The sequence below is a fragment of the Tenrec ecaudatus genome, chromosome 5 (genome assembly GCF_050624435.1).
Source record: "Tenrec ecaudatus isolate mTenEca1 chromosome 5, mTenEca1.hap1, whole genome shotgun sequence".
Taxonomy (NCBI): Eukaryota; Metazoa; Chordata; class Mammalia; order Afrosoricida; family Tenrecidae; genus Tenrec; species Tenrec ecaudatus.
In genome coordinates, this window is record NC_134534.1 from 173859504 (window position 1) to 173873974 (window position 14471).

The window sequence follows — 14471 nt, forward strand, 5'->3', positions numbered from 1 at the left end:
GTGCTTCTATCCAGACATTGTTTCATTACATCCCAAACAGGATGAAGTGTGGATGCCGGCAGGAAGGCTCCCTGGCGGTGCTGACACAAGACGTTTCCCCTCGCGTGTGCACGTGCAGCTGTGTGGAAATGAAAAGTGAAACCGTGGGAGCTTTGTCTTTTCACGTTGAGGCTCCTGCCGTTGTTAGCAGAAACTCACAACAGGGGTGCTCCCGACCGTCTGCAGGAAGGCCTGCTAGCCCTTAGCAGGTAGCTGCAACCCGGATCCTGGTGCTTCTCTTCCAATCGACACGCTCCGCCGGGGGCCCGAGCCTGAAGAGCTGGCACCAAGGGCACCAGCCCAGATGGTGACCAGGGTGGGAGCTGCCCCTGGAGCGCTGGACTCGCTGCAGACACTACAAAGTGAGCGTAACCGTCATTAGGCAATATCAATGCGACACTAAGAACTTCTACAAGACCTTTTATATTACACAGTAGAGTAAAAACCGTAGGCAATGTTCTGATAGTTAAATGAGCACCAAACACTACAACGTGTAACCAACATGGTTCTATTAAAAATTATCTGCAACTATGGCATTCAAAGGCAGCAAAATACAGTATTTTTTTTTACAAAGAAAGCGCTATCAAAATTGCAAATGCCATCAATTCATGGTTCATCTAGCATTCTCACAGAGGCATCTCATTAGATATATTTTCTTCAAACTCTTTCCTGAGATATTTTATTTCTTTCTTATGGTTTACTTTCACTGTACTGCTGGATACGTTATCTTTGATCATCCTTCCCTAAAATGATTTCTAAAGACCTGCGGAATATTTTATTGCATAGGACGCTATTCATGACTCAGAGATCGGAAAGTGCAAGCCTGTGACAATGGAACAAGTCTTATAAACAGTGCATCTGAAGAATTTGTTACATACTGGGTTTTTTTTTTTCATTTTCTTTTTTGTTTTTTTTTACAGTTTGTCTCTTTTTAAAAAAATGTGTTTTGAAGTTACAGCTAAGCGTGAACTAAGTACAGTGAAGCACTTGTAGGAATGTTAGAGAGATTAGAGAAGATGAATGGTACAAAGGAAAAAGAAGCCATCATTCTTGCCGGCTATATAATGTATTGCCTTCAAAAGCAACTGTACAGGGTGTAATCAGTTCATAGTTAAATATTTCTACTAATCTGTTTTGGGAGAGCAAATGTCTTTCAAGGTTTCAAGCTCCTCTATAAGCTTCTTGTTCTGAACTTCCAGCACTGCAACTCGACTCTCCAGACATTTTACATATTCTTTCTTTCGACGTCGACACTCTTTTGCAGCTTCCCTGAAAAAAAGTAGAAGCAAAAAGGGCAAACAAAACATGTTGTGCATGCTCTGGACAGACAGACCGGCGTACGGGCAGTAAGGGTGATCACGGTGGCATTCCAAAGGTTGGAACAACACTCCCAATTCCATTCAATTCAAACACTAAGCCAAATTGGATTCTCAGGGGTCACAAGTGTCCCTTCCACAAGTCCACACGGCAATTAGTAGAATCACTGCATCTCCTGCCTTGATTAGAGTTCAGAGTCAACAAGGTTCAAGCCCAGGGCAGTTACTCTGCTTTATGGCAATAGAGATCTTTGAGGGCCTTGAGTTCCTCTATCAGAGTCTTGTTTTGGTTTTCAAGCACCGCCACACGGTTTTCAAGACATTTGACATATTCCTTCTTCTTCCTGCGACACTCCCGGGCAGCTTCCCTGGAACCAACACAAGGCAAATGACTACAGGAAGGGCTGCTTGCAAAACTCGGAGCGGCTCAGTGCACATCGGCCCCCACCACACGCAACAGCTGATGTGTCGTCCGTGAGGCTCGTGCACCGCCGGCCAGCAAACGGAACCGGGCACGTGCCTTCTTGTCCTACACAGCAATGGAGTAGGAGCACCATCAGCGTGCTCAGCATGCATCGTGGAGGGTGTTGGCTTAGGATACCTGCTCCCAGCAAAGGCCAGATCAGGGGGTTGTTTTCCGTGATCCAAAACCGTACAGCCACGTCCCCCCAGTGGAATGGCTACAAAAACACGTGTAGATCCCCCCAACTTGCCTACCAGACACCACTTATCCCATTACAGCGAGTTCACGGCTCTTTGCTGAAAAGACAATTACATGCCAATATGGGGCTCTGTGCTTTTCAGACAAAATCTCAGCACAAGTAGGATCAACCATGACTACCAGAAACAAGTTTACTTACTAGCTAGAACACACAACAGGTGTGAGTATAACCAGCAATGACAACGCACATTTTCACAAGACAACATGAAATGGTCGTTGGTTTGGAAATGAAGAAGGGAAAAGGTGGCTGGGCTGAGCAACACACTCAACACAACACAACATTGCAGGCAGCAGGCAATTTGAACCCAGGAATGTGTGAGCACCACAAGTGGAATGCTAAAAAGGAAGTTAGTGAATAACTCAAAAGTGTTATTTCAAGTTTGTTCTCTAATCACATGCCTTTAATATCCAACACACGGTGGTTAGAGCCCTGGAGGCCTTCCCAGAATGAAGAACAGACCAGCAGCCAGCAACCCAACACAAACAAAGGGATGAGTGGAGTTAGTAACTTTCTAGCATAACCCACTCCCAAAACAATGACTATAGCCAACATTTCCTCTTGCTGTTGGTGGTGAGGTGAGGTGGCAATACCTCATTGAACACCTCTACAGAATAATCTTCTGCCAACAGCTTTCTTTTGAAGTATTCAATTTGAGAATCCCCTTCTGTGTGTGAGAGTGCACTGGTACTGTTGCCTGATGAAATCCATCCCCAAAAGCCTACAGGGAAACAGCTTATAATTCAAGGTTACATTTTCACAGAGATAGTACTGAGTATCTACAAGTTAGCCGATTAGCAGTGTGGGGGGGGGGGAGAGGCGGAAATGTGAACTTGACTCCCTGAATCTAATAAAAATACTGACTAATCTACATATGCACAGGGAGAAAAGTTACACATGCATCCCATTGATAATTTTCCAGTTTGGGAAGAAAATACATTTTCTACAAAGGGACGCAAATTCACTTGTGAATATCAAGGTATTCATTATTAACCATTAAAGTAACATGTAGATCCAGAAGGTAGTCATCCCACAAAGCAAGTTACCATGAAATGAAATTTTAAGTATCGAATGACACTGTGGTGGCGGTGGTGATGTTACATTTTTTTAAGCTGTATTAACCCAGCTGTTAGTTGTAAATAACGGTAGTTCTTATTTTAAATATTGGTGTGTGCACACATGTGTTACTGGGGTCAAAATGTTGTCAGGACAAAGACTGAAATGAAAATGCCACCTGATGGTACATTCCTAAATACTGTTCAGCTGTGGACAACAGCTGCTGCTTCTAAGAATAGCTAGCTCGGGTTCCAGGCCTAGCGTTTGTCTGGATAGAGCCTCGGCCTGGAGAGCAAGCTCCCAGCAGAGAGGAAACGTTGAGAGGGCTGTGAGAGAGAAAGACTGGATTGGTAGGAAGTCAATCAGTTATCTCCTGTAAAGGAGAGACAATGAGGAGGAAATGCCTATGGGCTCCCTGCATTCCTAAGTAAAACTCCTGGGCATCTGCAGCTGCCTCGGAGGCCTGCTCTGACGTGGCCTTACGGTCAGGGTCAAGCAGTAGGTTCTGGAACAAAGACGGATTGGTGGCATCTATCTCTGTCCAGTGTGGGCTCTGTTAAGCAACTTATTCCTTAAACTCTCTAATCCTGGTTCCTCCGTGTGCAACGTGCGACTACTAACGAGGCCTGGTGAGGGCTAAAGAACAGTAGAAATAAAGAAACTCCTAAGACGCGGCAATGGCTCAACTGATACCCACCTACAACCTCCTTTTCTCTTGTCTCGCTCTGAAAAATGTAGTGGGACGGTAAAGACCAAACCCTCTCCAGGATCCAAGGACTAAGGGCCTAGTTCTAGCCAATGAAATGTCAGAGAAACACGCTGGGCGGATCCTCGTGGAAAGGGTGTGTGAGGGGACAGACTTTTAGATGGAGTCCTTTCTTCCTGCCCGATGCACTGTCTGGAGAGATGGCCACCGGGCGGTGATGATAGAAATGAATGGCACAGTGCTCGAGGACAGAGCAGGAAGGTGGAGCCTGATGCCTTCCTGGCACTACTGACTCTGAGCTGATCTACTATGAGCCAAACAAACAAACAAAAACTGCTTACAAGGGTACGCCTGTACTTTCCAGGTTTCTGGTTCTTTGTAGTGCAAACAAAATTACTATTCATAAAGCTCTGGGTTCGTCATTACTTTTTGAAAACCTTAATCTTTTACCATAGATTTCCTCTCTCACGATGGTCCCGCACACACACGTGTGGGCAGCTGTGTGGTGAGGCGAAAGAGGAGGCTCTCTACCCCGGTAAAGAGCTACAGTCTTGGAATCCCACAGCGGCCCCTCTACCCTGTCCTATCGGGGTGCTATGAATCGGAACTGACTTGATGACAGTCAGTTTTTGGGTTTGGTGGCTGGGTGGCAAGTTTACAGGCACCCATTGCCTGAGAGTTAATCTATTTCATTTTGACAAATGAAGTAACAAAATGAAATGACAGAATTTTGATATCTAAAAACAAAAGTAGAGAACAGTCACAGAAAGGAATAAGGCGGCTAAAGTTTTTCCCTATTTTCTTTTGGAAAAGCAGCCTTCAGTACACAATGTCACAGCTTGCATTACTGTCAGAGTTCATGCTTCCCAACCTGGCATGTACAGTTCAACAACCAGGGGCGAGTAGAGCCACAGTGTGAGCTCATGAAAAGCATATCAAGATATGCAGAAAACAACTAGGATGCAGCGTGAGTCCCACCCCTCTTTCTCATTCAGCCCTTCAGGATTTCTGAGCACACCACAGAGATCAAAAAGTCTAACTCCGGGAAGGGAGGGGAAAAAAAAAAGAGGACCTGATGCAAGGGGCTTAAGTGGAGAGCAAATGCCTTGAGAATGATTGGGGCAGGGAATGTATGGATGTGCTTTATACAATTGATTTATGTATATGTATGGATTGTGATAAGAGTTGTATGAGCCCCTAATAAAATGTTTGAAAAAGCTAAACTGATCTAAATAATAAAGTCTAACAAAAGTTGCTATCTTAACAGAATTTAAAAAATGAATTAAAGAAAAAGTTATAGACATCGAAAAACTGAAATATCCAAATGAGTTGTATGAGTCCCTAATAAAATGTAAAAAAAGAAAAAAAAGTCTAACTCCAGCAGGACTTGATAAACACAGAACAACTGCTGATAAAAACATGTAGTCTTCATGATCCTACTTCTGCTTGTTTGCTGAGTTCTCCAGTGTGTGAAAGCCCAAGTGATCTGTGATCTGATAGGTCTGGGTGCCAGAGTCAACTTAAGATTTCCCCTTACTACATTTTGACTTTTGAAAACTAACTGGTAAATTGAATATAGCTACTGTATACACTTGTGTATAAGCTGAGTTTTCCAGCACATTTTTAATGCAGTTTTTGTGGTTAAAATTAGGTGTCTCGGCTGATATTCGGGTCGGCTTAAACTTGAGTGTATACGGTACTTCTGGTTCACATTCAAGTTACAGAAGACAGTGACGAAGCAGACATTCATTTCTGAATGTTGGGGGCTCAGAAGCCGTCATATTTCTAGATTCACTAGGTTGCTAACTAACAGCTAGCAAATAGCTGCCACTGGGTGAAATTATTTAATCTTTGGATATAAGTGTGGCAAGACTGCTGAAAAAACTCAGATCAATTCTGTGCATCTTGAAAATAAGATTAATTTGCACTATTCCCCCTAATAAAAATTAAACCCCCAAATAATATGCAAGTTAGATATTTTTCCAAAACAGAATTTTGACACATCGATAAGACTGTAACTAGTCAAGGGAGTGTGGCAGGGAGGCAGGGGGAGATGTGGAGCTAATGACACTGAGTACAAGAAAGAAGAAAATGTCCTAAAATTAACTGTGGTGATGACTGAACCACCAAATTGTGTAACATGCGAATTATATGCCAATAAAACTGTTAAGAAATAAAAACAAAAATAAGAATTTTGAAAAATATGCTGCTTTAAAAATAAAATAATGCAATAGAGAACACAGAAGAGTGAGAGCAAAGGAGAGAGAACAGACCGGATATATGTAATATACACACATATACATATACAGTTATTAGTAGTTATCTCGAGGGGAGAGCCTGGGCTATGAATCATTTAATTTGTTCATATTTGCATTTTTACTAATATGCTTTAAGAATATACAGTTCAGTACAACAGAGGGGGGAAAAGTTACAAAATAGATCGAGAGTTCAAGAGTTAGAAGTATTTACCTCACATGCAAATTTATTTTGTACACAAAGAATTAAAAATGCTATTTATCACCTCTATCATATACCACCTATATCATGTATTTGATACATACCATAAAATAAGTATCAAATACAAAGTAAATCTTTATTTGTAATAAAGTCCTTTCATCATCATTTTTTAAAAATCCGTGTAGCTATTGGACATTACCCCCTGTAGCACGATGGGAATGCACTTCTGATGAAAGAAGGCCTTCCGTGTCAGAACTTTACGTAGAAACCAAACTAGTTACCATCACATGCGGAACACACAGCCACGTAAGAAGTCACACAGCACTTGCCTTAACAGAAATAGCTTGGGAAAAGCCCAGTAGTGGTGGAGCCGCAGCAGTGAAGTACGTGTCCCATACACGGCTGCCTGGTGCTGGTGGAAAGCTCACCTGTTTTTCATCAGCCTCAGCTCTCGTTTGCGTGTCGCTTCTTCTGCTAGCTGCTGGGGGCTGTGCAAACTCCCCGGCGAGGCAGCCATCACGACTCCCTGTGGCAAAGTGGTAGTCGGAGCTCGGATCTGGTAAGTTGGCATGTCACCGGTAGCAGCTGTAATGAAGTAAAATATCACCAGCTTATGTCAGTAATTCACAAGGTGGCATTTAAAGTCAGGTTGACTTGGCGATCACATACTTCTCTCGCCATTTAAAGAAGACGTGTCCTACTGCGTGGTGGCTAAGGCAGAGCGACAGCTTTCCATTCAAAGCTCACGGAGTATAAAATCAGTGGCGTGCTGATGAATGTGTCGGGGAAGAAAAGACCATGAGGGGTCATGTTTGCCACTTTTCCATGGCCAATGGCAAGCTGCTCGCATGGTGCCGCTTACTGTGGAGGTGGGAAGAAATGTGCAGGCAACCGGAGCTGCGCAGACAGCACATGTGAAGAACCCGGAGAGCACATTTGACATCATGGGACCGGATGGATTCTGTGTATTTAGTAACTGGGTTTTTAATGTCACTTGTTTTAAAAGACCTATTTCATAATGGCTGCTTTAACAAACAACTCACAGAGATCGACAGCTTAACTACAGGCAAGTCGGTGGGAGCTGGCTATAACCCACCACAGAAGAATGTGTGAGGAAGCAGAACAATGCCATTCCCGGAATATCCCAGTTAGAGGTTTTCCTGTCGCCTCAATCAGACCTGCAAGACAGTCAGCTGGAGCTGCTCAAGTGCAAACCCATCACCAGAGAATGGCCCAGGCACTGGAAGGGAATCCAGCTCACTAGATTTTCAGTACAAAACAAAAATTAAACACCAACGTTCCACTTAAAGCTGCTTTCTCTAAGGAAAAGATCAATTCCGTTTTCCTTAGGTTTCTTGAGTTATTAATACATTTCTAAGTGTTCACTTTTAAAAAACATTCTAATTTTGCATACAGCTAAGGGACACTGAATACTTACTTAGGATTCAGGTTGAATACTAAGTGTAAGTCCTTCAGATTTCCCAAATTTATAATCAAAATTTGTCAACCTACTACAAAAACATAGCTTCCATGGACAAGACAGATGGACATGAGTAATGAAGCATGTTTCTACCGCCAACGCTTCAGCGTTGAGAACGTATGGTCCAGCGTGAATTTGGCACTCTGGTGAGGGAGCTACAAATGCATGCTTTCCCAAAGATAAACGCAAGGAAACCAAAGAGAAAAAAACAAAACAAAACAAACCTCACTGGCACGGAGTCGATGCCGACTCCTATCAAGCCTACAGTAGAATTTCCAAGACTCTAACTGTTTACAGGGCTAGAAAGCCTCATCTTCCTCCCTCGGAGAAGCCGGTGGTTTCAAACGGCCGACCTTGCAGACCACAGCCCAACCTGTAACCACGATGCCACCAGGGCTCTAAAGGCAAGGAAAGGGCTGGTTTATATAAACAGAGGCAACTCAGTAGTATTAAATTTGGTCCGAACCAAACGCCAATCCAAATAGGAATCACAGCATTGCTCCACTTCACTGAAATGTTTTACCAAAACGGGAGCCAAATTTTCACCTCCATCACTAAAAACAGCCAAATGCTTTCCCCCCGCCCCCCCTTAAGTAAAGCAAAAATGAAATGATCCAGAAGCTTTTGGGTATATGCTCAAAAGCGGAAGAAGACCCAAGTCAATAAAAAGACCATCTCAAGCTGGGCCCGCACAGGTGACGCCTCCTCTCGCTTCGTTCCGTGATTGTTTGAAAACGGGGTCCGCCTCAACTGTGGCAGAGAGAGTGGTCACCAGCAAAACCTCTGCTGACAAACCTGGACAGCATCCAAGGCTGATTTTGATGCCAACTACAAATGCTGGCTACCCAGATGTCTCATTCGCATCCACAGTCTGGAGGCCTGAAGCCCACTGGAAACCCAGTGAGAAACCGTTGGCCAATCAACGGTCTGTTTCAAATCTCTCCACCACTGCCATCCTGCTGCTGGAAATTGAGGGGCGCACAGTGCCCTGGGGTTCCCTGCTTCTTGCCCGCACCACACCCACGAAAGGAGGCTACTGGTGGGAAAGGCTGAAACAACCGAGCAGCTGGAAGCTCCGTGGCTTTCTAAAATTGGAACAGTCACACACGAGAATGGGACCTGTCACATGTGTTGACATTTGCCAGCAGTACAGATGCAGGCCTTGGTCTCGCCTGTTCGTTCCCTTCAAAGTACGCCTTAGAGACATGCCCTAAAATTAACAGGGAGGCAGGAGTCTTCTCCCTCCTTTTGCTCTTTTCTGTGGTGTGAAGTTAGAGTGGGATGACTGCATATGCACTGGGGGGGGGGGGGTGGGGGGGGCAAGGTGAAGGGGCTGTGAGAATACTTCCCAGAAGAGAAGTTCGCTCACTGGTCTATGGTCATTAGCAGTGGTTCTGAGAGTCTTTTCCCTGCTTCCCAAAAAACAAAACCACCCTCAAGGACCAACTCTGGTGCCGTGGACGATAATAAAAAGAACGTGCAAGCCTTCACCTAATTCACAACACATTAAAAATTATTTTAATGTAATTAATATAAAAATTTTAATTAAAAATGTAAGAAAAGAATGTGCCACGACCATTCTGAAATAAACATTCTCAAACTATTTTCAGCAATGGCTCAGAAAAAAAAATCACTTAAAAGTGATAACTTGGAAGGGGGTGATACATTTGAAGGTTCTGAGCTAAAAAATTGAGCGATAGTACTATTTTCACATACAGCATATATTCAATTTCCTTCAACCAAAATCAGATTATCATTCATTAGCTCAAGTCAAAATATGAATGTAAATTTTTAATGTAAATTTCTGAGATACCCTCAAAATCTATGATGTATACTTCTCATAGTATGGATATAAATTTCTGTAACAGCCTTAAAATCTACATGACATAAAATGTAGGGCATTTAATAAATATCAATCGATAAATTCCATCTATGTAATAAAGTCCATTTATTCATATGTAGTAATAAGGTTCATTAAAATCTATAAATATATGGGTAAAGAGAATCTTTTGTTTTGAAGAAATCCAAATGGCAAACGGTTTTGTTTTCAAAAAATAAATTATAAAAGGCTCTGAGTTAATGCGTCTCTGGTATTATAAATGGAGTGGCAATATAAAGTAGATGAGATGTCTATGGATCTCAGTTGAATAATCACCTTGCATTCTTTGATAGCCTTGTTTTTGCCTGTATTCTCATGAAGGCCAACTCTATGTCTAGCTAACCAATGAAAGTGTCCGTGTCTCATTTTGTTGTCTGGACTCTCACTGTGAAGGGGGCTTAACAATGCTGACTGAAGCAAGAGAGTAAGGGAAAATACATGTGTACACTCAGGTAAGGGAATCTTTGGTGTTTTTGACCTTGGTATCCTGTAGCACCTGCATTGTATGCACTTCGCACGCAATGGGCACTTGATGAGCTCGTGCGTACACCGCCAGGTGCATTGTGGAACTGTTAGAGGTATGCTTAAATCCACGGTCATTGGGAATGCCGAGATGAGCAAACTAAGCACTCCTTATAGACACATCATCATCGCTACGACGACTTAACGTCATTGAAACGTGGTAAGTCCTCCAAGATATTATATGTTTATTCAAATGGACCTATCTTGAGAAATCTCCCTTTGGATTGTAGCTATCTAATCTGGCACTAGAGAAGCAGTGGAATTCTAATGATAATGTTTTAAACTCTTAAGTCCTAATATTAAAATATACATACATACATATCTTAGATTTAGCTTCCAATACTTTGTGGGAAAAGAAAATTCCTGGAACTCTTGATCCGGGTCATTACTTCATACCTCTCTTTGCCCAGCTTTAAACACGGCACAGCAGAAAAGGCATGGGATTTGGAGTTTGGGTTCTAGTCCAGCTCTGTCACTTACCAGCCATGTGACTTGGGGCAAGTTCAGTTTCCTCATCTGTAAAATGGGGATACATTATCTCATTGAATACTCACAATAAACCCTGCAATGTATGTCAAAGTGTCTAGCACAGTGCCTGGCACATGGTAGGCATTCAGCACATGTTAGTTCCCTTCCTCTTCCCTTCCTTAAGTTCTGAAAGACAACGTTCCACATTATGCTTATTTTGTATATTAGTTAAAAGGCTTATAACATCCTTAAATATATATATTTCCTCAGGAGTTTCCCTTTTAACAAACATGGGAACTACAATGATTGAAATACAGGGAGGGCTCTTACTAATTATTCTGTTCAAAATATGCCTATGAAGAAATGTTTTAAGTTTATACTCCTCTCTACATTGTTAAATCCCCTTAGAGTGTTATTTATTAAAAAAGATAAAATATCCTTTTCCATGCATATAATAATTTAAAACAGAATCCTGAAGATGGGGAATCACAAGTGACCAAGGAATACATTCTTGTCGGGTTGGTAATAAGAAAACAGAAAAACAAAAATAAAAAATCCCCCATAAGTCAACAAGGAGAATGCAAATGCAGAAACAGGAAACCAAGCCAGAACTCTAGCTTCATCATCTCCAAAGGGAAGCAACTTAGCACCCTCTGGGGAGGTCATCTGCTTCTCTGGTGATTTTCTGAGAGCTCTGTGAGCATCGAATAGAAACCTTTTCACAGAGGGAGCTTCTTCTCTCATGACACCCCCAATGTGCCATCACCCTAAGTGCACCTAGGGTTGGCTAAGCACTAGGGCTCCCACAAGTCCTACTGATAGGCAAGGACTGCTCTACCGAGGCCCAGGAATAAAAGGTACTGGGGTTCCATGTTTGCTTTGGGCTCTCCCTCCCTTCCTCCTACTATCCTGATGCCCTAAGACCCCAGACAGACATGTCCCTGCCAGGTGTTCCTTAGTGCCAACAGGTACCTTTCTCCATTTCCTACAGGGAGATGAAATCCTATATAAAAATAACTATTTAAGCATGCCTGTAAGCACTGGTGTTTTCCAAAGTTATTACAACTACTGTATCAAATAGACTGCATATAATTAATTGGTTGAATATTTCAAAGTGACAACCTGCTTGACTTAAGTGGACATTGTAGCCAAAAGTTATATCTAAGATACGAGGAGTTAGGAATACTGAAATTCAATTCATCAATCGATTGTTCAGTGAATAGTCAGATGCACTATTATACCCAGGGAGTGCAGAATTTTTTTTCTAGGAAAAACAATCCATTTTGACTAAAGTGACACTAACTTTATGTCTTGTATCAACAGGGTATTAACATGCTACTGTAACTCATGAGACATTAGCTTTAACTTATCGATACCACGTGAACTTTGAGAAGTATTCTGATATGGTGTGAACAGAATGAGACAAGGACTCTGAAGATTCAGAGTGGCCCCCAGTCGCTATCTTTCTACCACAATGACGGGTGTGGAGTTCTAAGTAAAATGAGCTCTGTAATGTTTGCTCTCAGCGTACCAATGAGAATATATTTAAGGTTTGTCACTTAAAAAAAATAGTTAAATATGGTTTCCTTGGGCCTCCCCAGATAAGTGACCCTTTATATTGCCTGCCTTTCTATGGATGTCTTATTGTCTCCTCGTCGTGGTTAGATTCTTTGATATCACATTTATATTCATGCTTATTTGAACATTTTTTAAAGTTTACATAAATGCAAAATATTACCATGGTTTTGCAGGGTAATACATCAACAGAAACCAATAAAACCAGGTCAAGTGAAACGTTAATCTGAAATTACATTTCTTTTGAAATGTTTTCAAAATTGATGGGAGAATAGCACAGTAGCAATCTCAGTCCACTTCCCATAGGACATAGAGTTATTCTGACATATTCTGAGAGCTTTTAATTTCCAACATGATTATAACAAGCTTTGCCAGTAATTTCAAGAAGCAATTATAACCTGATCTGAAGCATTCTTAGTAGAAATTTCTGAGCAAAAATAATTTCTAGATGGTGCCCGGCTATCAAAAGATATAGCGTCTGGGGTATTAAAGGCTTGAGGGTAAACAAGCGGCCATCTAGCTCAGAAGCAACAAAGCCCACATGGAAGAAGCACACCAGCCTGTGCGATCATGAGGTGTCGAAGGGATCAGGTATCAGGCATCACCAGAACTAAAAAATCGTATCATCGTGAATGCGGGGTGGGGGGAGTGCAGAGTAGAGACCCAAAGCCCATTTGTAAGCCACTGGACATCCCCTTACAGAGGGGTCTCAGGGAGGAGACGAGTCACTCAGGATGCAATGTAGCAATGATGAAAAATACAACTTTCCTCTAGTTCTTAACTGCTTCCTTCCCCCCCACCCCCCATTATCATGATCCCAATTCTACCTTGCAAGTCTGGCTAGACCAGAGGATGTACACTGGTACAGATAGGAGCTGTAAGTGCAGGCTATCCAGGGCGGATGATCCCTTCAGGACCAGGGGTGTGAGTGGCGATACTGAGAGGGTAGAGGGAGGGTGGGTTGGAAAGAGGGAACCGATTACAAGCATCTACATGTGACCCCCTCCCTGGGGGACAGACAACAGAAAAGTGGGTGAAGGGAGTTGTCGGACAGGGCAAGGTATTACAAAATAATAATTTCTAAATTATCAAGGGTTGGGGGGGGGAGAGCAGCGAGGGAGGGGGAAAATGAGGAGCTGATGCCAGGGGCTTAGGTGGAGGGCAAATATTTTAAGAATGATGATGGCAATGAATGTACAAATGTGCTTTATACAACTGATGTGTGTATGGATTGTGATAAAGAGTTATATGAGCCCCTAATAAAACGATTAAAAAAAAGAGAAAATGATGGCAACAAATGTACAAATGCACTTAAAACAATGGATGCATGTATGGATTGTGATAAGAGTTGTACGAGCCCCAATGATTAAAAAATAATTTCCAGCAACTTCTTTTCATAAAGGTGACGTAGATCCTTGCTACTGTGTACTAAAATAGTCCATAAGGTCCTGGGCTCCCAACATGAATGAGTTGGGATGTTTGTTTTTCAGAAATCTGGGCTAAATGAAACTTATTAAGACTCAGAATCTAAGATATATAGCTACACTCTTAGTATAACCAACCTATGACTAAAGCCAGGAACTATTTTTAGTAAAAGCTGACACTATACTCAATAGAACTCAAAACATTCTTCTACAAACTATCCATGTTCACTCTTCATGTTATGTTGTGCTCCATGAGTCCGTGGTAGGTTAATGTATTGTTTTTGTTAAAGCTTAGTTTTAATCTACAAAGAAAGCATGAACATAGTGTATATTGTAAGGATGTGCATTGTTTTTGAAACTTGTTTGTTTCATATATTAAATATTAGAGACATGCTGTTTGTGGTGGGAGGCTAAGAAAACTTAGTGGCAGGGAGTCGATTCTGACTCCTAGCACCCCTGTCGGACAAGGTAGAAGTGTCCTGGTGAGTTTCTGAGACATAACTCTGTACCGGAAATGGATGGAAGTCTCATCCATCTCTGGTGGAGCGGCTAATGACTTTGAACCTCTGACCCAGTGAACCACTGGGGTTCACAGTCCATTGCCTAACCCATGACGCCACCAGGACTTCTGTCTAGGAGGAAAAACACCCCAAAATGGAAATCTACATTTTATAGAGATACTTATATTATCCCTTAAATAGGACAGAGACAAAAGGAACCATCTGGATAAGGAAGCCCATCCGTCTGAAGGTCAGAATGGAGGTCGCGCAGCTACTTAGAGAGGACATGGATCCAAAGGGCCTGGCACAGACACATGGTTGGCAGCCAAT

The 14471-nt window shown here is 42.3% G+C and overlaps 1 protein-coding gene across 12 annotated transcripts in view; it reads right to left on the reverse strand.

The window, feature by feature from the left end:
- Positions 1–533: 533 nt before the first annotated feature.
- CREM (cAMP responsive element modulator) overlaps positions 534–14471 on the reverse strand; it is an 89564-nt gene continuing 75626 nt past the window's right edge. For 8 of the 12 annotated variants that reach the window (XM_075550276.1, XM_075550279.1, XM_075550283.1 and 5 more), the window contains 2 exons: positions 6722–6878; positions 1169–1723 (listed from right to left, as the gene is read on the reverse strand). In XM_075550276.1, the coding sequence (XP_075406391.1) occupies positions 1579–1723; positions 6722–6878 (302 nt within the window). In that variant the 3' untranslated portion in view covers positions 1169–1578. Of the gene's footprint in view, positions 1724–6721; positions 6879–10654; positions 10674–14471 lie in introns of those variants that run through there. The other 4 variants (XM_075550277.1, XM_075550280.1, XM_075550286.1 and 1 more) reach the window with 2 other exon arrangements.